The sequence below is a fragment of the Parasteatoda tepidariorum genome, chromosome 7 (genome assembly GCF_982258835.1).
Source record: "Parasteatoda tepidariorum strain Cologne lab strain chromosome 7, Ptep-v5.0, whole genome shotgun sequence".
Classification (NCBI taxonomy): Eukaryota; Metazoa; Arthropoda; class Arachnida; order Araneae; family Theridiidae; genus Parasteatoda; species Parasteatoda tepidariorum.
The window spans coordinates 10180079-10204798 of NC_141761.1; the positions used below are offsets into that span (position 1 = coordinate 10180079).

The 24720-nt window shown below is 28.1% G+C and overlaps 1 protein-coding gene across 5 annotated transcripts; it reads left to right on the plus strand.

The window, feature by feature from the left end:
* Positions 1-1030: 1030 nt before the first annotated feature.
* Positions 1031-24282, plus strand: LOC147806833 (tyrosine-protein phosphatase non-receptor type 21-like). 5 transcript variants are annotated; one of them, XM_087167291.1, is made up of 7 exons: positions 1031-1231; positions 4591-4789; positions 8078-8140; positions 10870-11017; positions 16264-16450; positions 19728-19880; positions 23196-24282. In XM_087167291.1, the coding sequence occupies exons 5-7, from the start codon at positions 16403-16405 to the stop codon at positions 23235-23237; spliced, it is 243 nt and encodes an 80-aa protein (XP_087023417.1). In that variant the 5' UTR covers positions 1031-1231; positions 4591-4789; positions 8078-8140; positions 10870-11017; positions 16264-16402; the 3' UTR covers positions 23238-24282. The 5 variants fall into 5 exon arrangements, with proteins under 5 accessions (XP_087023417.1, XP_087023421.1, XP_087023418.1 ...); XM_087167295.1 differs by lacking the exon at positions 23196-24282 and adding an exon at positions 21544-23183; XM_087167293.1 differs by having other exon boundaries at positions 1039-1220.
* The last annotated feature ends 438 nt before the right edge of the window (positions 24283-24720 follow it).

Here is a 24720-nt window from a genome sequence, read left to right on the forward strand (position 1 = left end):
GTGTGCGTGACTCCTGATATGACATCTGTCCGTTTTTCAGCCATTATTCGCTCTTTAACAAAGAAAAATATTTCTTTTCGCATATAGAAGACTTTATTCGCTTTAAAATATTGAAAAGAAGCCGAAAAAATAATATAAATTAAAATAAATAAATAAATAAAAATTATCCGAAATTTATCCGTTTATTATCTATTATTCGCTATTTCCCAAGGAAAAAATAGTTTTTTTGTATTTATCGAACACTTGATTCACGTTAAAATATGAAAAAATATATTAAAAAAAGTTATATATAAAACAAGAAAAAATTTGTATGTCGACCGTCGCAGTGTTTCGAACCCATGGCCCCCGGGACAACAAATCTAACTTGCCACACAATTTTACCAACTGCATTCGAAGCAGTGAAAATTGTGAACAGGATCCTGTTCACAATTTTTAGATTTTAAGTTTCAATAGTTTTCTAAATTTTTTGTAATAATTATACATATTTGTGAATTTTTTTGTATTAATGTTCTTGACAAGTCCTGGAGTGACTCTTCAAATGTATTCCCTCTTCAAGAAAAGATAAATTACAATTTATAGGTAATATATTTTTATTGTTAAAAAATGAAAAGTAATAATTTATGTCATACTCTTTAATCTTCTATCTTCTGTAATCTTTAGGACAGCCAAGTCTCGCTACTATACTTACTTTGAAAGGGCTGTCAAAAAGCACGCGAATCTATGATCTCAATCAGTGTCTTGGAAACTATCTAACTCCCTCTCCTCAAGGTCCAAACTGTGATGGCTAGTCTGAAAAACTTTTAATACATATTTTCTCTGCCTTTTTTAGTACTCAAGGGTTTTGTTTTAGCCCTTCCAGCTAAAAGATTTCATTTACCAGGTTTTGCTTCAAATCTCTGTCTCCCATTCGCAAATTTTTCTTAAACAATGAGAATGTCCCTTGAGGTTAAACAACGGGGATGTTTTAGTTCAGGCTGATCATATGATTTAAGATTAAAGAACTCATGTAACAGAAATAGAAAGTCAAAAACTTCGTAATCAAAACAAATTTGGCAGAAAATTTAATTTTTATTTTTTTTTATATGCTTCGATAAATGAGATTTAAATTTTCTATTTTTAAAAGACTATGAAGAATGAACCTCATTTAAGAAATCCTTCGTCTCTTGGGAATTCCTTTAAAGAACATTAAGCAGTATGCTTTTGATGAAGCTATATGCTTGGTTAGTCGTTGGTTAGTTTTATTTCCACCCACTAAATTTTTAAATTAGTCATGGAACTAATTTAATCTTTTAGTAGTATACCATGCTTATTGGATTTTTTTCTACAAATCGTACTTTTATATCGTATATAGTATACTAATTATTAATAATGAAATTGTGAAATATGAATAGTACTCAAACCAACTCTTAAATTCGATGTTATAAAGGTTTTATAATTTTGCATAAAACTTTAATTATACAAGTATAGTTATTTAAAAAAAGAAATGTAAGAAAATTAAACTTTCTGTTACTGTATTCAATTGTAATTTGTTTAAATTCAAATATGTTTATGTAGGAACGGATTGATAAACAATTCTATTTGACCATTTTTAGTTTCACCCATTTCATTCAATTTGTTTTGGTTTTATTCTTTTTTTCAATAAATTTTTTCCAGTAAATATTCCTAACTAATATAAAACCAAGATTTCTTGACAATCAAGAATAAAAAATTGTTTACTATATTTTCCCTTTTTCTCAAGAATGACCCTCTTTAATATTACCCTTTGGTTTTTGAGCTCATATTGTGTGTTGAAAGTTTTTTGCTTTCTTAAATTCTTTTACCCTTTAAAGTTGAAACCATTAGTTTTCTCACACCTTGTATACTACTAACAGCGATGTAATTGATTAAATTGTTCTCAGTCAAAAATTCTTGCAAATAAAAGTTTATTCAGGTAACTTTATTTTGGTTGTTAAAGACAAATTTTTGATTTTTTAAGTTTTGTTTGCAGAGTTAAATAACTGAAGTTTTTTATTTTTGTGAAATATGACTAATTTATATTTATGTATATAATATAGCAATAATACTTTTTCTTAGATGATGCTGCTTAAATTAATTAAACATAGTTTGTTTATTTTTTTAAAAATTTCAGATTTTCAGTTACAAATCATTTATCACTCAAAAGTTATTCCAATAATTTACTTCATTGAAAGTAAACATAAAATGTAAACTACTTTTCTTGTAGCCATTATTTTAAAAATTTAAACAATGGTGCATCAAACTTTGAGTTTTTGTTTGATATCTCAACTTTATCAAATAAATGCAGAAAAAAATGAATAAAACTGGGTGACAAATTTTATTTATGTGTAACCATAATTTATGTTAAATATTTTAAATTTTAATTTAAGGATCTTTTTTCATTTTTTTTTTCAAAAGCAAATTGCTCTCTTATTTTTATTTGCTCACTCCCAATGATATATTATCCATGTTGCTTGATGAAAATGAGAGGGAATGTTGTTTATAGGTCATAGAATTTTGTTAAACTATCTGTTAACTTTTGAAAGGAAGCATAATATTTAATTATAAGAAATAAAGACTTTGAAGTTAGGGTGACCTGGGGTAATTCCTGATCAAAAAATGCAAACATCTATTTTGTGAAAAAACTATTCAAGATAGAATTTTAATATTTACTGGAAGTTTGAGGCTATATGAGATGAGTCCTATGCTACCTTCTTTTGTTTGAAAATCTAATTAGAATTTAAAGGATTTTAAATTTTTAATGATCAGGAATCACCCCTTTTCTTGATCATTTCTGGGGTAATTCCTGATCACTTCTGGGGTAATTACTGATCACCAGTTTTTATAGTAAATGGGCTGTTTAAAAATAATTATACAATGGTAATTAACAAATAAGTCATTAAGATCAAACAAAAAAACCAAAAATATATTTTTAAGCAGCTATTAAAACGTTTTATTTAAAAACAGGAATAAAGATTAACACTTCAGCTCTGGCAGCAGCTCTCACACTGAAATTTTCATTTTCAATCATTAGAAAAAATTTGCTATTGTTGCTTTCTAGAAGCTTAGTATCCTTTTTAGGCTTATAATTTCTCACCATATTTATATTAGGTTAATTTATCAACTTAAAAATTATTCTAACAAAGTACACACATAAAATTAAGATGGAAGAAAGGTAAGACAAGCTAGAAATGGTGCCTATCAGAACACATTTGTCTTGTATACAGTTAAAAACAAATTTTGTGATTATTGTTAAAGTATATTTTATAGTTGTTTCACTTAATAAATATAGAATGTTATTTAAGAAAAGACAATTAACTACTTATTAGCTATTTTTTATACTATTTATAAGAAGAAATGACAATGATCAAGAATTACCCCAGTGATCAATAATTACCCCATCTGTAGGGGGCAACATTTGATATAGTTTCCTATAATCAATTATAATGTTTACAGTAGATGTGAAACAATTAAACTAAAGCTTACACTATTTTTATACCAAAGAAAAAGAAAGTAACTCAAAATATTTATTATTAAGAGAAGGAGGGAGATCTTTGCAGAAATGTGCACATTTTGAAATCCATCTTTGAAGTGGAAAATACAGAAAGCATTTTGAAAGATACTTATTTTGTTAGATTAAACAAAAAACTATTATTAAGTAAATATAGTTATGCTTTAGTAAAGTGTACAAGCATTCTTATCCATGTCTCAAATTTAAAAAAAATAATTTAAAAAAAAATAAAACTAAAGTGATCAGTATTTACCCCAGAAACAGAGTGATCGTGAATTACCCCGGGTCACCCTATATAAATTTTGTAAAGAAAAAGTGAAATTCTAAAAACAAATAAATTATCCACTTTTTTCAATGATTTTTTTTACTTTAAAATATGTTTTATAAAATAATTTTTTGATAATCAGATTTACAACATCGAATTACTGTGTTTTATAGAATCAACCTCTCTTTTTTAGTAATTTATAAAATAGCACCCTCCTGCATTTTTCACATTTTGTAATAATTATGAAGCAACAATACTGTGAATTCTGTTTTTTAGTTAATTACTTAAATCAGGTTGGAAGATAAGACAAAATAATGATAAGTGGATAGTCGAAACCCTTTGAATGTAGTAATCATTAATAAAGAAAGGACAGTAGAAGAAAGTGAATTTTTATTTCTGTCTAAAAATAACCTTTTAAAGAACATTTTCTTTTCTTCTGTTTTTTATTGTGGACACCCTTTTTTTCTCTTTGAGATAAAGGATACAAAAAAAAAAAAATATTAATAAAACATTATGCCAGAAAACTGAGATAAAAACACATATATTGATAGTTATGATGTAATAAATATGTGTTCAGTTATATATTTAGATTATTTTATGAGTGAATAAACCCTTGATGCTTATTACAGTGTAGGAAATTTTAAATGTTGACTTACTGACCTCTTGGTAGACACTCTAACTAAATGTATCATTAAGAATTAATCTTCTCTATTATGGGATTAAATAAAAATTATATGATTATAGTCATTACATGTTTATAGTCGCTGTTAACTTTCCACTGCAATAAAGTTTCTCATTCAAACTTTTTATTCTTTCACAGGAATGGAGACCAGGTGAATGTATACCAGAATTTTTTTCTGCTCCTCTGATTTTTAATTCTTTTCACTCAGACTTAGTAAATGATCTTGGCATTCCATGGTGGTGTGATAGTCCAGAAGATTTTGTGGCAAAGCATAGAAATGTTTTAGAAAATATCTGAGCCACTTCATCACTGGATGGATTTAACTTTTGGTTGTAAAGTATGTATTCTTAATATTTCTCTTTTAAACAAATGGATTTATGTTTTTTGTGTGTTGAAAATTGTATTCATTTTCTGTACTGTGATTTTTAAGTAGCTTTTAGACTTATCATTATTCATATCAGGGATGTAACAAATATTCGGCCACTATTCGGTATTCGGCCCTTTTGCCGAATAATGAAGTTAAAACCTGCTTGATCAGGGTCACTTACTAAGGGCTATTTTGGGGCTATCTCATTCTGAATTATGGGGTACAGCAAGCAATATGAGGGGCTTGTAAGTAGAAGTGAAGAATATTTATATTTTAATGTAAATAACTTAACATCCTGAATTAAAGAAAATCAATCTGTTGAATGATTTTAAAAAATTGACATATAAGTTTTTAGTTTTCTGGGTTTTAATAATTTTTCTGGCCAAAAAAAAAATAATTAAATAATATATTTAACAGTAGTAATGAGTTCTTATTTTAAATAAAATACATAAATTACAAGTATAATTAGTTAAAATATGCTATTATTAATTATTTAGATTTGTGAAAGCCTTTTTTGAGTGTTAAAAATAGATATTAAGATTAAAATTAAGAATATGAATAATCAGGTAATTTTCCATACAAATATTATTATTTTTCTGTTCTTACAGTTTCAAACTGACATTGTTTCAGTAATGTTGTAATACCAAAAAATTGTAGTTAAGCAAAGAAAAAAAAAACATATGATAAAATTTTAAGTTCAGAAGGCGAAAGTTGATTCACATTATTTAATAAATTGATTTAAAGATTTTAAGTTATGAAAAAGCAATTTAAGTTTGGGTGTGATTTTAAAATTCATTTAAGTTATAGAACTGCCAAAGTCTGAAATTGCATGGACTTTATTTAAAAAGTGTAATTTTTTTTATAAAAAAAGTAGGTACTTAACAGGACACTTTCTTGATTGTAGCATAAAAAAGAAGATACTCTTTTTGTTAAAATAATAACATTTTGAGGATCGGCACCTGAAAGCTATAAATCTGACCGCGTTATTTTTTATTTTTTTTATTTTTATATCTTACTAATTATTTAGGAAAACTATGTGTGAAATAAGATGAAATTTGCATAACAAAATTCTTATTTTTCATACCTGACATGTATCATGATATTTTATAACTAAGATTAAACATAGGAAGAAAATGATTTTCAGATGTGAAAAAAAAATATAATTGGGAATTAAGTCTAGTAATTCTTGTACTTGACATTTTTTGTAAATTTTATATCTATTTTTAATTCTTTTTTAGTATGGATTAGAAATGTTGTGTAAAGCAAAGAGCATCTTTATAATTAATTATTCATTTGTATTTAAATCTTATTTTGAAAGAAAAAAAACTTGTTTCTTATAATTTTTGCAAAATTTTCAAAATGTTTGTTTCTTTTTCAACAGAAGAATATTTAATTCTTGGTAGTACTGTTAGTTTTAAAATTTCCCTTTCTGTTGTTTATTTAGAAAATTACTAGACTTTAAAAGTTAAATCAACACTTCCTTTGCAAAATACTTGAATGAAAACTACAAAGTTTGTGAAATTTTGTTACTAAGGCTCTTTTGAGTAGTTTTAATCATCTAGGTTGATTAAGTATTTTCAAAAATTTTTTAGTTTTATATATTTAAACTAGTACTTCCTTTTGTAAAAAAGTTTTTAGAGCATGTTTTTAAATGTATTAAAAATCATTATAAAATAAGTATTAAAAAATATGAAAGATGAAGTTCTCTTAAACATATTCATTAAATAACTTTTTAAAGAGTGAACACAAAATTATATAACAGTCATCTTTAATAAATTTTATTTTAAATTTTAATTTCATGCATAAAAACTTCAGTTTTATAATTTTGTTTACCAATGATGAATTAAAAATGGTAGACTTTTGACATCTAAATTCTAAAATAACATTGATTTATGAATTAATAAATACAGAAAATTTAATAGGAAATAAGGACAGAAAATTTCCTTATAATATAGGGTACTACTGAGAGTTCAAATAAAGCTTATTTCTTTCTCTTATTTATTTTTAAAATTTTGAAATGGAAAATTAGGAGAATAGTTTTTTTTTTCTTTTCAAAATGATATAAAATTATTCATGTACACTATATTTGAAGAATGATTTTAAAATTTGAACAAAAGAAGCTTAAAGGTACAATTTTATGTCTGGTGAAATTCAATTTTATTCAGGGAGATAAAAAGAAGGATGTTAATTAAAATTTTGATGCAATTAAGATAAAAACATTTTGTTTTTTAAAAAATACTGAAATTTTGTATATGTTTTAAAGTTATTCATGTATAAAAACCAAACAAAGATATTGTAAAACAATATATTTGTAGTTATTAGTGTAGTAAAACACTTTTTAAAAACTATTCAGAGCTATTTTTTTAAATTATTCAAACAGGCCTCCTTAATATATGCAGTTCCAAGGCTTCTGAAAGTGGCCCTTTTGTCAAGCTAAAAAAGTATAATCATGAATTTTAGTGCTTTATCTTGAATTAACATTCAATATCTGGACAATAAAAAATAAGAAATTTAATTGTTTTTGGCCTTCAGGTTCATCTGCTGTCAAAGCAAAGTATGTCTGCTTACCATTAGTTGATCAGCATACAACAGTTATGGAATGGTTCAGTTATTTACACATCCTCATAAGTTGATCAAATCTTTATTTTTGAGAACTCCTTGAATTTTAAAGGTGTTCAATTTGTTAAGTTTTATTATAATTAGATTTCAGCAAAAGAAACTTTGATTCAATAAGATATAAAATTTGAAAATATTAAGTGTTAAGTTTCACTGAACTGTCATTATGAAAAACTGGGACTCAATCTTCTGTGACATCTTAAACTCCACCCAGCTTCAGATCGATGGGTACCAGCTTGTCTGGAAGTAAAGGTGGCCTGTGCACAGTGCTGACCACATTGCCGCATTTATGTCGTTGATCTCAAAAATTAAAAATCAAACCATGTTTATTACATTTAAAAGTGCTATTAATTGATAAAAAAGAATTGTAAAGACTTCGAATAACAATTTTAAAAAAATAACATGTTTTCTAATATTTCTTTACGTCTAGAATATTGCAATATAAATTTTTTTCAGGCACTGCTATCTTAGAACCACTGGATATTGTTATCTGCAGTGTTATTTACCTTAATTAAATCCGTGAAATGAAAATAATTAAAAATTTTCTGGTGGAAACTTTACAAAAATACTTTCTGAACGGTGGTATTAATGTTAGTTTTAAAATATTGACATCTGATTGTATACCAAAATAAAATGTTACAGGTGTCTGACTCAAAAGAGAGTGGTGATGAGGAAGGACAAGTCCAGCTTTTTAAAAACATTTAGGTAATATGAATAAATATTTTAATTTAAAATAATACATTTTTAAATTGTTATTCTTTAATTAATTAATTAACTTGTATTATAATTATATTGATTGAAATTATGTAAAATGTTGCTTAAGACAATTTCAAAGAATAATTTTTTAAAAAGCATTTTTGTCTTGAGAATAAATATGTTGAATTGCTCTGAGCATGTTGAATTTTTATCGATTTCAATAACAAAGAAAATGAAAATATTTTTTTTTATAGTATTTTTGCTATTTTTGTTTTTAAAAGTATTTTTTGTATTAGTTTTCTTGAAATTATTTATCAAATACAGTGTGCTTATATGTGTTAAAAACTAATGCAAAAAAATAAGCAAAACATCCTGAATTTCTTAGATGTAATGGTTGGATTTTTACATACTAAAACTTAATCCTTTCCCAATGGGAGAAGTTCAAATCTGCTGGTATTTGAAATCCTGTGGAGATGCAATGCTATCCTGTGCCTAAAATTATAGTTTTTAAAACATTCCAAAACACTGTCACAAATATGGGATGGTCGGGAGTTAACGAGAAAGTGCATGGCAGTGTGTCGGCCGGAAAATGTGCATTTCATTCCTGCTTGTGTATGTGACAGTCTGCTCCAAACTGTTCAAAGAAGTGACTTCAGATATCTTAATTAATTAATGCATATGATTTTTTAGTTGCAAAACCAGACCACACATACTTTCTCTGAATAAACTTACCTTTTTTTGGCAAATTTTTTCCTTGCCCTCAAAATATTGGGGGTAGTTGTAATCTTGGGATAATGGTCAGGAAAGTGGTTAAAATTTTGGACCCTTTAATGTTAATTTTACTTTTTGCTTAGTTTAGAATGTTTTGAGAATTTCTTAAGTGAATGGAAAACTTTTTGCACACAATTATGGAATTGGTTTATCCAGAGCAGATTTCTTGCGAAAGATAATTTTTATCCTTATTAATTGTTTTTTATTATTTTATTTAATAATAGTTGAAAACATTTTGAATGGTAAGGAGTACAAATTTTTTTATTTCTTTGAGACTGTAATTGTATTTAGAAACATACAAACTTTGAACAAAATCAGTTGAATAGTTCCTGAGAAATGGAATTCAAAAGAAGTCTTTTATTTGAAATTCGAATTTCTACAGAAATATTTGACCAATTTTCATTTAAATTTGGTATTTTATCATGAATTACATTTTTTAAAATGATGTAAAAATTTGTATATCTTATATATCTTACAATGCTTATCTTATATTTCTGTATCCTATATACCTTACACTTCAAAATTTTTCAACTCTTATTAAATAAAATAATAAAAAAAGACAAATAATTATTAAAAATTATTTTTTGCCTGAAGTTATCTTTGGAAGTTATGTTCAGTGGAATCGATAAATGAGTACCAAGCATGCTTGGGAAATAAACACTGGGGGTTCTGACCACTCAACCGGAACATCTGCTCTTGCACCTCAAAGCCCAAAGGTCAAGAAAATTGAGATGGGAACAGTAGGCCTTGGCCCTCTATGGGCTGTCGCTCCTCTGAGTTTATCTTTGGATAAACAAATTTATTACTGTGTGCCAAAATCTTTCAATTTGCTTCAAAAAATTCTCGAGATATATCAAAATACGCAAAAAGAAGAAATAACATTGGACAGCTCTCCTAACTTGGACCATGCTCCAAACATTGGACTGCTCTCGTGGCAAAACTGTTGGGACCATATTTTCTAGATAGTGACTTCTCCCTATATTCTGAAGGTCAGAATCCAAATCAATTGAAAAAAAAGAGTGTTTTTATTCAGAGGAGGTACATTTTTGTATTTGTGTCTGGTTTCATAACCTAAATTGTCATCTGCACTAACTAATTAGCATAATAGAGATCATCCCCTCAAACTATTAGGATTTAGTCGTAGTGAAGAAAATATGATCATTAAATAAGATATTCAGGGTATTTCATTTATATCTTATGCACTGCACATAGCTTTTTCATAAATGCAATTTAAATGAAACAGCAATAGCATATTAATTAAGGACCAGCATTTATGCATAGTTAAAGCAGAAGTACTTTTAAGGCTTGTCCCATGGGAATCCTAAACTAAATTTAATTCAATGGAATAGGGTCAGAAAGATAATTGTGGAACAGAAAATATTGAACAAAAGGTTAAAACTGCAGCTTATTGGCCTATTACTACTCAATTCAATCTTAATAGATACTCTAAGTAGGAATTTTATAATGCAGTATCTTCTTTAAATAAAATTTGAGAAACTTTTTTAATTAAACTTCCTTCTTTCAAATAGTTTTAACAATTAAAGAGGAAAATAAAACAAGCTGCATTTGTTTATCTAGGAATTTATAAAAGAATTTTTTAAAAAATCTAAAATTTATAATATAAAATTTTTTAAGAGTTATCGTATTTGAAATTCTTATCTTATTTAAAATTGATTTTTATTTTAAGCAATACTTTTTTTTTTTTAAATGTAAGTACTATTTATAAAACCTTTCATTATCTTTCTAGGTTAAAATTGGCAGTTATTCTATGAAACAGACATTTTTATGAGGTCATTAAGTTGAATATCCATACTTGTTTAACCAAACTGATATAAAAGCAAAATGCTCTGGCTTCTTTTTATGTTAAGATTTGAAAAAAAAAAAAAAAAACTAATATCAGAACATGTTCTTTAAAGACAAAAATATTTTTGTTTGCAATTGACTTATATATTTATTTTCTTATTTAGGTCAAAATGTTCATCTGATTGCTCAAAATCCAGACCGGAAAACCAAATTATTGTCTTACCCAAGGATCCATTATCTTCCAATCTTTAAGCTCTGCATGCTTTTCAGTCTTGGTTTGATGGAGAATATCATCATTTTAATGAATTTAAGGTCAGTCTTTAAGTACCGATTCAAACACTAAAGACGATTTATAATACACTTTATAAATTAAACAGTTCATTAACATTCTAAGCTGAAAAAATTTGCCTTTTCATGTTTTTATGCTTCCCTTAATTGGCTCGTAAAGCAGGTATGTCACTAGGAAAGGTGACTTAACATGCAATCCCCAAAAATGTTTGGTTATCGCTTATGCTCATTCTGGATCTGGTGATAACTTTCAAATTAATGCAATTTCTTCTTTATTGACACTACAGCCCAGGGTGGACCTTATCCTGTTGCACAATATTTTGCCAATCAGCTCTGTCCCTGACCTTGAGTAGGAGATCTTGAATGGTTTTAAATCATCCATCTTTTCTTTGGTCTGTCTCTTGGCCTAATGTAATGAAATTTAAACAATGTAATTTTATAGTATGAGAATATAATCTCTGTTATTCTGCTATACAGTTTTCCATCCAGGCATAAGTATTGTCATGAATGAAGAAATTTATTTAACAGAAGATTATTCTCTATATTTATTAAGCAGGTTATTAATTAGTTGGTTAAAATGAATTATTTAGTTTGTCTTCTTAATGTGCCTTAAAAAATTTAAGGAGTTGTCTAACTTTTGCAACCAGGTTCTTAATCTTCACCCTCTTTTTTTTCACTGTACTTAAGTGCTGAATGTTGTTTTATTCCGTTTTTTATTTCATGCTATTGATTAAAAGCTATTTTATATAGTATGATGATTGAGTTATGAATATTAAGTTTCGTGCAAAATACTCAGTTGCAAGGAAGTTTTTCAGTTTTCTTCCTCTATAGCACTCACATTACTTGCATAAATCTCCAATGGTTGTTCCAGACTTGATTTAACTTCTAATATAAAAGCACCCTGCCAAAATTTATCAAACCATTTTGCACAGTTTGTAGTGTAGAATCACTGTCTAAATAAACAGTCAAATTGTTCTCGTGTGTAGTTATATTACTCACAAGTTTCTGAAATTCATAGAACAGTACATGTCGTAAATTAACCTTTTTATTGTCCATTTTTTTAAACATCAATATTCAATCCTGTAGATGCAAAACACACTTTATCAGGGTGGCCAACCACCTGGAAAACCTTGAAAACCTGGAATTATCAGGGAATATCAGGGAAATTTGGATAAAAACCTGGAAAAATCAGGGAATTTTAAAGAAAAGCTGGAAATTTTTTCTTTGATCATTTTTTTAATTTCACCAATTTAAATTATTTACTAATTTTCTTAATTTAAATTATTTCATCCATTATACCCACCTTTTTTTAAACGGAAATGTATCGCCAAAGAGTTGAAATATCATCAACTTAGCGATACTTTGCTTGCATCAAAATTTGCTCCATTACAGCTCTGTTAAACTAGAATGCCACATAAAATTCTGCCACGGTTGCTAAACGAATGTAGAAACCTTTGACCGCTATGGGACTGTGCAATTTAGGAAATATTCTGGTGGAGGTAGAAAAAGGGATTAGGAAATTTGCTTCTGTTGTTAAATTCTGTACTTGGGCTGAATCCATTTATGGCTCAAGTTTGTTCCGATGCTTTGGTGGTAATTTTTTTTTCTATTTTGACAAAATGTTTTTGTATTTTTAACTTTATGAAATTCTCCAAAAATTAGTTGATTATAATTTAATAATAATAGACTTTATATTGCACCCTTTTTCTGAAAGCTTTTCTACTCCCACACAAAGAAATCTATGAATTATTTTTTTCTCAGCAAACCAACCAATCACATTTTTTTACAATCGCTAACCGCAATGTTTGTCAACAAATCTTTACAATTGTTGCATTAATGATTTTTGATTCAAAATTTTGTACCAAAACATTAAAAATTAAGTAAAAAATCTTGCCAAATTGTCAAAATAAAATATTTTTTTCAAGATGATATGCTAAAAAAATAATATTTTGAATAAAATATTTTATAATACCAACACTTTTCTTGTACACATCCTACATTTTACAAGAAAAAAGAAACAAAAACCTGGAAATTTTAAGATTTTTTTTTCTTCCAAAAAAAATTTTGGTAATTTTGCTAACATCTTGAAAGCTTCACCATGAGAGTGTCTGAACAAAGTGTCATCCCATATGAACTTTTGAATCATTTACGTGTAGTGGTTTGGAAAATAACTTTCAAATCAAATTTATAAAACAAATAATCATACATTAAAGTTAGCTAGGATCGCCATCACTGGTGGCACAGCAGCCCTTCTTTAGTCCCCTTTTTTAGAGTATTTTTCCATTCCACTCTTTTGCAGGCAGCTGTTTAATTACAGAAAAGTCTTGTTCTAAACAACTTGTCTATTGTTGTTATTATTATCTGTGTTATGGCCTTTTATTATATTCAGAGGCACAGAAAAATGTCAAGGCAGTTCTGTTTGAGTTCATCCTTACCATCTTCTTCTGTTTAGTCTGTTTAATTTTATCATATCATTTTCATATAACTTGTATAATTCCTAGTTGTATCTTTCTCTTCAGACACCACTGTCTCCACCAAAAGTAGTTCTGAGGATTCTTTGTTCAAAAATCAAAAGCGCATTTTCAGCTTTTCTTGAGAGGGTCCATATTTTGGAAGCATGTGTTTAAACTGGTTTTATAAGTGTTATGTAAAGTGGTACTTTAGTTTTATTTTAATAAAGTGGGATTTTAAGAGTCTTTAATTAAGAGTAATTAAATAGCTGCTAAAATTCTCTTTTTTATTTCTACATGAACTTATATTTTGATAAATTAATTTCTGATTCTAAATCGGTGAATAGTATACAGATTCAAATTTATGGGTTCCAATTTCAAAAATATCATTAGAATTACTGTCTTTACCACAATACTTGTGATTTGTTTTATCTTCATTGATTATCAAATTCATTTTCTTAGCGACAGATTCCAGTGCTATGAAGGATTTCCTAAGTACTTTTGCAGATCTTGCAATGCAGTCAATATCTTCTGCATATGCCAAAACATATATTGTTCTACTAAAAATATTATCCCTTACAAACTTATCATCATCTAACTATATCTATCCTTATCTAACTATATATATTATCTAACTAAACTACTTATCCCTTATAAACTGCACTTAATAATGTCATGCAAATGAAAACTTAGCTAACACTAAAGTTTTCCCTATGTATTGAGTTTTAACAGTCTCATAAATGCTGTTCATATAATCTTAACATTTAGATCGTTTTTAATGCCTGCAGATTTCTGTGTCTATTAACCAGAAATTCTACTGCCATTTTTAAAATATTAAAGTGTTTTCGTTTTGAGAAGAAAAACAGTAACTTGTGATTCTAATGATGAAAACTAAAATGAGGATATGTTACAGTTTGGGAAAAAAGCCTTAAACATTACATTTGATGTTAAGCATCTCATCAGTGTGTCATGCATTCTTACATCTATTCTCAACAGGGATAAATTTAAAAAATAACACTTGTTTAAAGTGCTCCAATTTTTATATTGTGAAAAAAAAATTTGGAAGGAAGATTATTCTCTATAATATAATGTCATATGATGGATTTATTCAGTGATCATTTGCTCATATTGCTTATACACTTTTATTCCCTTATGCAACAAAACCACATTTCTTTGATTCCACTGCCTTGTATCCCTTTGATTGTAATTTGATCAGTACTGGTTTTTACCATGCAGCTGTAGTATTGACTCTCTATTGAAGTTAAAGGGTTATTATCCATCAATAAAGCATATGCTTTTCGGTCAGCCAAATATATGTTATATTCTTTCCCTGCCAATAAAAAAATTCATATACATTTTTTACAACTATGAGTTGTTGGAGGAGAATTAACTGCAAGTGTTTTTAATCTGTGTTTGCTCGCAGAGTTTTGGTTGTATTTAATTATTTATGTCTGTAAGCATCTTAAATATTACTTGAACTCTTTAAATATTTTATAGTATTAACCACACTATTAATAAAAATGTTTTTAAAGTAGAAGTAAATGATTATTTTAATTTAGAATGATCTTGTTTTTAGAATGGAATGTGTTTGACTTTAGAAACTATTATAAACTTAGAAATTATTAATTTTAGATTGTTTTAATGAATCACATCATATTATTGAAGAAAATTTAAAGGGCCAAACGAGAAATAAAAAAAATCTTAATGTATCTACAATGAAAATGAATAAAAAATTTACCCTTTAACCAGCTTCTCTGTTTACAAATTAATATTCAAATATCTCTGAATATTTGTTATCTTGTAAAAGGAATACTCTGAATACATGTAAATAAAAATTTAGGAATTTTGAGAAATTGTGTTATCTAGTTTTATTTATGCATGCAAGATTATTTTCAATAATTTTATTTATATATACGACATATATCAGGGTCACTTTCCCCTTGTTTTGAATACTACAGTGTGTTGGAAAAAAAATTGACAATAGACATGATTATAAATTTTACAGTAAAAATTCTATTTAGAAATACATAATTCATGCTTCCAGGTTCACAATGCTAAGTAGGTAGTTAGTAAGATCTAAAGCCATGGATAGTGAAACTTATAAAGTTGTGATCAAAGAAACAGTTTTTTTTGGAAGGGGGGGGGCAGAGACTTGGACCGTAGACCTCAAAACATGAGAAGATGTTAGTTACCAGGGACAGAAAAATCTGAATTGAGTTTTGGACCAGCCAAAGTCAGTGATGTGTGGGAAAACTATTTAAAATAAAAAGATTCCTTTGCTTGAGGCACTTTGAGAGAATGGATTACACCCAATGCACAAAAAAGATCTTTAATGGTCAATGCCAAGGTGAAAGAAATGGGGAAGATGAATGGATAAATGAGGTTGAAATAAACCCCAAGAAATTTAAAAATGTTGGCATAAGGCAGAATGCTTTGCAGTTAAACTGTTTAGGAACTGCCGTACCAAAGATTAAGTGCAACTATTTGTCTATAATTTAAACACGGGTGCTGATAATCTAACATTTTCCTCTAAAATCCTTTTTCACATACTTTTTCAAATATGTACTAAACTAATAGCATTGAGTTTAATTATATCATAAATATTGGAATATAATTTCTTACTGACCTCTAAATGTGTCCTGAACATAATAATATGAAAACTTGAAGAGTTGGTATATACATTTTAAATTATGCATAAAATCATGTGTTATGTGTACTAAATTTGCATGGAATAAATTTTTTATGTCATTAATGCTGGTGATAAATTATAATTGATAGAAATTATTTATTCAATAAATTTATATCTATTTTCTTTTGTAGGACTATTCTCAAATCAATGATGTTTCTGCAAATTATTTACGAGGCAAAGATATGGTAGTTCTTGGTTGCCTGATTAGTGAAATCGCTCTATCAACTCATTGCAAAGTTTTACCTCAAAACTCTTCTTTCAAAACATGTTATGATGACTTACTTAAACTATTACGAATATATAGACAAGAAATACCAAGTTATTAACTAGTTTTAGCTTTACATTAAATAGGTTCTGCTTATTTTCTTTATAATGTCGGAGATTCCACTTCATATGTTGCTATTAGAATTGGTAATGAACCTAGTATGGGCTCACAACACGCTTCTCAAAATTTAAATAAGTTTTAGTGTACAGGCCATGACTTAAGTCTAAAAAAAGTTCTAATTTTTTTATGAGTACTTAAGTATTTTGAAATTTTCATACCCTTTGACAAATTCTTTTTTAATATTCTTATTAGACATGATCAAATTTTTGTAATTTTTTACCCATTTCTAAACATCTATTTTCACCTATAAATAACGACTATTAAAAACGACTGTAATTATTAAAATACAACTTTTTGCATGCAGAACTTTCAGTGGGTTAAATGATAAAAAGTTAATGAAACTTTTTTTCATCCAGTCAAAAAAACATTATGCATTGTATATATGCATAATGTTATTGTTCATTGTTGTTATATATACAGTGCACTCCCGATTATCCAGGTTAATCACCGGGACAGGTCGCACGGGCAATCGAAAAACACTGATAATCCGAAAACTCCTTTTATTAAAGAAAAAATCAATACAAAAAATATATAATTACTGACATTTGCATGCTGTATAAAATCAAACTAGGAATTTTCCTTTTAAAAAAAATGTGCAATGCATCATATATTGTCACATATTTTACGAATCGCATTAATGTCACCGTAATCAGATACTCCCTTATAAACTAATAAAGTTTCCTTAGAGCAGCAGAATGAGAAATTGTATTTTCCTCATTTACTACATCTTCTGCATCAGTTACTATCGTCATTATTTGATTTAACAACATAACGATGTCTTCATCAGTCAAATACTGGAAGCCAGGCTCACATGCATCACTTTGAAACCAATCTTCTAAATTTTCTTCATCAAGAATTTCAAAACCTTCGATTTCTTTTGCTTGTTCGAGAATACTATTATCATACTCTTCTTGAATATCTGTAGAGGATTGTTCATCAAGCGGTATGATCTTTCTCTAAGATCGTGATAAAGTAGACGGTTTTACCTTTGACCATGCTGCTGATATTCCATATACTGCAATTCAATAACGAATATTGCTTTCAAAAATTTGGTAGTGTTTTAACTTCATGAATAAAATTTTTTTAATCTTGAAAATGTTTCTCTTTAAATTTTTTGTTGACTCCGGAATGAGCACGGATAATCCGCAAAGCGGATAATCCGCACACGGTTAATCGAGAGTGTACTGTATATATATATATATATATATATATATATATATATAACATGCAAAAATTACCGAACGATAAAAAAAGAAAATTAATAAAAGAAATCTGGAAAAAAAATTTGAAAAAAGGGGGATAAAATTATAAAGATATAATCTTTTCATCAGCTCACACGATTATATCTGCAAAAAGGAATGCTTTCTAATATTGTACCAAAGAAAAATATATCAATGCAATAGTGTGAGGAGCATTAAAAAAAAATTACAACAAACAAAATAGAGCACATTAAGTAAAAATATCAGGTAAAAACAGAAAATGAAATATAAAGAAAAACAGAATAAAACATAAAACAAAATCTTTAAAGCGAGTAGCAAATTCAAATGAAGTTATATAAACGGGAATTTTTCAAGAAAGATTTAAAATATTTTCGTAACAAGATTGTCAGATTACAAAATCTGAAAACAGAAACACAAATTGAAGTAAAAGCATAAATAGAAGAGTTTTATTTTTATAGTGCGTTCTTACTGCAGTACTAAAGTGCGTTTGATTTGTTACTTACTGAGGATGAGCCCTAAAATGGATGTGCGCAAGGTAATAGTATCAGGGATAAGATTTTTCCTCTTTTTAGAGGATTTCCGCTTTTTTTACTTTTGTCTCTCGAATGACAGAACATCTGTCATCAGCACAAATTAAGATAATTTAGCATTAAACTATACTTATTTATACTTGCGAATATAATGAAAACTTTTGGACTGGCTACAATTTATGTTTATTGCCTGCATATTAATTTCTCTATTGTTGTTTGCTGGACAGTATAACACTCTTTTTGTTTTAAGTTTTCTGGTCTATTGAAATTAATGTGTTTCTGAGATTAATTCACAAAAAATACGCATTTCAGCATGTGCTATAGCATTTGTAGAAACTTAAACAGGGAGCACAATTATCATGGTGTTTCTAATATTTAAAAATCAAAATTTGATATTTATTCAATATTCTAATATTTATCCCATAATTTGGTATATACCTGATGTTTTTAATTTAAAAGTTAACTTTAGAGTTGACGGGGGCATAAGATTCTTCTAATTTTTGAATTTTAAAAGTTGAAACTTAGCTACTAAACTTTATTATTCTTTTATTCTCTTATATCTTGATTAATATATAAAGCTTAACACCCCATATCTTTATATATTTAGCTTGGTTGGGCTGTCAATGTACGTATGTAGTTAAGAAGAAGAAAAAAAAACTTTAAATAAATATGTCAGTAATTTAAATGTTTACTTTTTTATGAAAAATAGTTCGACCCTCCTTTTTATTTATTATTTCACGATTCAAATTGATAGGTATTTTCAGACTTTTTTTCCTTTCCTACTCTCATGCAAATAATAAATAATATTTTTAAACATGGTATCGAAAAATATTATCAAACATGGTATAAACATTAAAACATAAAAATGATATTTTTCAACTTGTTCGTTATTTTGGGGGTACCCTTGTGTAAAGTTTTGAACCAAGAAAATTGGATTTGTTCAATATTAAAAAGCAACCATGCTTTAAATTACTTTAAAACCTATCTTCACACATTTGATATGAATGTGTTAAGGTAGCATTTATATTAAATTCTGCCTTCTATATCTAATTCCATGCTTACCAAGTCTCCTGTTTTTTAATGAAGACTCCTGTATTTATGAATATATCCTGTTTACCTGTGTATTCTCAAATGTCTCTGCATTTGTGGATGAAAGTTTGGCTATGAAATATCTGCTAATGGCAAAAATACTTCTCTAATTCCTCAATAGATACTGCAGTGTGTTAAGTATTAATGGTTTTAAGTATCTTAAAAAAATCTACTTAAGATTTATATACATATTTTTTATTTTGCAAAATGTTAGTGCTTATATTCTTTCCAATTTTGACTTTCATGATTTTGCATGATCTATCAAAACTTTACTGCTCTAGTAGCTCAAATAATGTCACTAGTAAAACCTCTGTTATTTTATTTCTCCAATGTTGGCATGTATGTAATTCTGCCTTCTATTATTGTTGCAGCAAATTGCAGGCATCAATGAGAACGCCATTTTAGAGCGAGTCATTCTGAGCCACAGAAGTCTCCAAGGAATGCCTCAGCAACTTGCAGAAGTGTATTACATCATGGAAGCCCAGCAGCTCAATGGTTATGGCTTAGAGTGTTTTCCTGCTAAAGTAAATCAATTCTTTTCAGTTTTGTTTTATAACATCTGGTTCTGGCCACTTTTTTAGTTTTCATGTTATTGGATCAAACTATTACTAATGATAGCTCGAGTTCCTATTATCCTGAAGACTCTGGTAGTAGCAGAATTTTTATTCTTTGCAGTATTTTCTCAATTTAGATTAATACTTTTGTTTCGAAACAACATAGAGAAGACCCAACAGCTTTTGCTTTATTATTTTTAAAAAGCTATATAAAATTTAATCTGGTGATGCTGCAGTAACTGCTGCCTGGCCGAGGACCAAGTGTAAATCTCAAATGATCACTGTACCTTTCTAACTAAGAATTAACTACTAAAATTAGAAGCTACAAATAATAGAAACTATCTAATAAGATGAAGATGTTTGATAGCTGTCTTTCTAACTAATTTCAATTAATATTTCTAAAAATACAGTAGTAATATCCTTAAATTTTCATGACATAAAGTCATTAATTTGAGGTGTCAAAACACTTCTGAACCAATTTTTCACCACTATTTTTTAAAATACATTTACCTTAACTGCACTATCTTCATAACAAAGGCAGTTTAAAGATTTATTTAAATATGTAGCAATTCATTTATTGTTGTTGCTCTCCTAGCCCACTAAGCCACTGGGGGTGTGATTGTTGTTGTTTTCCAGTGGTGCCAATTATGGCCTTGTATTCTACTTCTGCCACACCCATACGTCACACCTGTTTAAAAGGCAGACCCACTCATTCATCCACTGATCATAATTTTAACCTGAACCAGAGAAAGATCATTCTCTAATCCAGTACCCCCAGAGGTATAATTTGTTATGGGAACATGGAGGACTTTGTTGATGCACAGACCTGCATGCTTTTCCACGTGGGTTATTTATGTGTATGGAGATGACGTCCTTGATGTTTGTGTGCACCGTTATGCTGTTGCAATAGTTGATGATTTTGTGCTACAGAACAATAACGCAATGCTGCATAGGGCTCTTATCGTAAATTATTACCTTCAGAACCAAACAATTTGAGAGACCAGCGCAATCACCGAACTTGAATACTATTAAGCATGTTTGGGATGCTTAAGAAAGATGTGTTGGTGTTCTCAATCCTCCTCATTACAACAATGGCCCGCAAGCTTCCAATAGAACGGGTAGCCCACTTAATTGAAAGCATCACGTATGGCTCATACTTTTCTATTCAAAACTAACTCTTCTGATTTATTAATTTTAAACATATGCTAATTTCTGTAACACCATAATTCTCTGGCCAACAATTTTAATATTATTTTATACTTTATTATGTGCACTATGATAGTAACCGGTTTTATTAAATTTTATACTTAACTTTTTAAGCTATGGTAATTTTCGTGATTTTTAAAATGATGACATTTAAGTTGTTACTGACTCCTAGAAGCCCAAAATATTTTTTTCTGCATCACTGTTTTTAAAAAATTTGTTTACCTCCGAGAGACAAGGTGGGTTTATGCTGCGGGTTTGAGCTCACTACTGAAAAAGGGTTTCAGACTCTTCCGAGCTTGAACTCATGATAAAATTTTCATATACCTTTTTGCTACTTTTAAACAAACTGTTGGTGCAATTATCAAGTATAAATTTTTTTAAAACTAATTGTGATAATAAGGTTTAAATCACTAATTTCCTTGTTTAGGTATCAAAGGGCAAGTGACAAGACCACATAAAATTGGCTTTTATCCTATGTATGCATTGAGCTCAAAGTAATCCTATATATCTCAAGCTCGGGTGAGTTTGGAATGAAATTCTATGGGATGACTTGAATCTCTAAGACTAAGAATCTCTAAGCCAAACTTATCTCTAGTACCCCTGCTGTAAAGTTCTTTTGCCTACACTGCTAAACATTCATTTTTAAAAAATGAGATTTTCTCTTGTGTGCTCCAAAAAATATTTTTATCAAAGAAAAAGATACTATAACAGACCTGCCAACTTTCAGTTTTTTTTTTTTTGCAAAACTCGATCAACGTGAGTATTTTTTTAGGGGTTTTTAAGAGTGATTCCTGCTTAGTATAACTTGAGAGCAACTTCATTTGTTTATTTTTTAAGTCCCTAGTTTTTTGTTGATAATTTTTCTATGTGAGTGGAAGTTTTTAGGAAAAGACATAACTCCTTTCTTGATCTTTTAAAAACTCCATTATGTGCAGACATTTCAAATTTTTCTCATTTTTAGTAGAATATTTACAAAATGGAATTAAGTCAGTGTGCAGGAAAAGTAATGACTGCAGTTTGTTGGTGATATTCACCATACCTGACAATGATGTGACTGTAGGAAAAAATTCTGCCGTGCAACAAAAATCCAGAATTTTTAAAACAAACTGGAGAATTTATTGATCGGGAAAATAATGTAAATATAAATGCTAAATCAGTCACACAATTTATTTTCAAACAAAAGATTAATTTATTATTTTGTAATATTTAGAGGTAAGAAAAAGTTACTGAAATATACTTTCAAAGCTTAATTAGAAATATGTGTGAATTTACTATTTTTGTTTATCTTTTCTTATTGTTTTGCTAACATCTGTGGTCATAAGAAGCCTCTGGCATTTTTGAGGTTGGTTATTCTGCTTTTATCTCTTTATCTTTACTTCTTAAACAGTTTTATTTTGAATTATGTACTTATTGTATTATTATTAACTTTAAAAAAATAAATAAAATAAAAACTTCGTGTTAATTTTTTGATTTTTAAAAGAATTAAAAATTCACTTTAGCAATGGCCAATTAATAGGGATTTGTTTTAAGAAAAAGAGGACATTGGAGAATTGAGATATTAAAACAAACTTATCTGCACACATACAATGAATTAATCAACAACAACACGCCAGTATGGTAGGTCCTTTTACTTGACTAGTGAAGCGTAATTTAGTGTTTTTCTGCTAGAAAACAACAAATTTCGTCAAAATGAAGGTACGGTTTAACCCCACTCTCTCCTATATATTTATTTCTGACTAGTAAATATGTATTATAACTGTTCACAATGTGAATACTCATGACTATTTCAATTTCTCTTAATATAAACTAGAAATGAAAATCTTTAACTACCAGTTTTTTCTCTTTTCTTCTTAAAATACACTCCAGTTATTGCACCTAGCAACATTGAGTTGTGAAAAGTTTAGATATTCCCTGTACATGCTGTCAAGCTTAAATTTTTTTCATTACAAAATTTTTGTGTGTATTTTCTTGTAAATTTTAGCTTCATTTCTTGATTCTAACCATTTTTGTGCAATATATATTTTTTTGGGACAATCATTATCTTCATGATTTGTTTATTTCTTTTTTCTTTTTCTTTAGGATCATGCTGATAATCTATTATCATTGGGATATTGTTCATAGGCATTTATATATGGTACCTTAACAACCAACCATCGATTTATTTTTCGTAAGTCCTTATAATTAAAGCACATTTGTTTTGTATACTTTATACATGTAATTTATGTTTATTTTCATTTTATCTCAAGAGTCCTACTTTTGTTGGGTATAATGATGCCTGTAACACTAAATGAATACTGAGTTGGTTAAAACACAAACATCTTTATTGACGGTGATAGGAGAACTCAACTTAACTTTGATTCACAAACTGGGAGTTTACTTATTAGGTGTTGCCAAAACATAGTGAGTAATACTAATGTTCCGAATGTCACACGATATCTCCCCTTTTTTGAAGAAAATTAAATGTAAAAAGTAAAGTACAAACATTATTAAAAAATGAATTCAATCAAAAATATGTTAAAGAATCAAATTGATAATGAAAGGCATGTAAAAGAGTTGTGGGGATGATAGTTAACGACAATATCAACCTTCATGTATGAAAAGGTACCCTTACATGTAATCAAGCTAACATGTCTTTGCTAGTGAATTGAAATTATATTTTTGTAGTGGTAGACACACTATATTACTCCCCCACCAAATTCGATGCATGGATACCACTAGTTGATTCATTGCTGATTTGTGAGAAGCCGGGAGAACTTTTTTTTCTTTTCCTCTAGTCGTGGACACTTACCTAGGTTTGCAAAACCCTTTCCCATATAGTCCGCTTCTGACTACCAGTCCAGCTACATAAATTACATACATAGATAATTTTTGCCATAAAATTTAGGATACGACATTTTGCATTTGCAGATGACAAAGGTGTGTATCACATTTGTTTAAAAAGAACAATAAATGAAGTAAAAAGAACAATAAATGAAGTAAAAAGAACAATAAATGAAACAAATTTTGTTCTATACATAAAATGGAAAAGAAAAAGTGTACATGATTGAAATGTATCATTTAGTTCACAGCCGTAGTCACTCCTGTGTTGTCATTAGCAGCCGAATGTATACAGGCTGACATTGTGGGATTGAAACTGGGTAGCAACAGTGCAAGTAGTGACTTTTTTCCCCTTTATATTTCAATATTATCTTTTAAAAGAAAAGTCAGGTTGAAGTGAAATTGTAATTTTTTAAAATTAATATTTTAATGTAACAAATGTTCTAATATGTTTTAAGAGTAAATATTATTTGAGAATACTGATACACAGGGTTTGTTGATTTAAATCGGCTTGATTTAAATCACGATTTAAATCAAATGATTTTTTTTTAACAATCATTGATTTAAATCAACTAATTTTTTTAAATGTATATATTGATTTTAAAAGTTAAAAAACAGTGTTTTAAATTATTGATACTTTTATTATTTTTTTTCTTAGTTTTAAAATTTATTTGAAATAAATTGCTGCATTAATTAATTTTAGTTAATGACTTTCTTTAGTTACTTTCTTTCTTGTTGTGTGTTAATGAAAGTACAGATTAAAGTAAATATTTAATGCTGTTGTACT

Coding starts and splice junctions, on each gene's coding strand:
- LOC147806833 (XM_087167291.1), top strand. CDS start 16,403: ATGATGACTTACTTAAACTATTACGAATATATAGACAAGAAATACCAA. Junction 16,451..19,727: donor ATATAGACAAGAAATACCAA/GTTATTAACTAG, acceptor TTATTGTTGCAG/CAAATTGCAGGCATCAATGA. Junction 19,881..23,195: donor TAGAGTGTTTTCCTGCTAAA/GTAAATCAATTC, acceptor CTTTTTCTTTAG/GATCATGCTGATAATCTATT.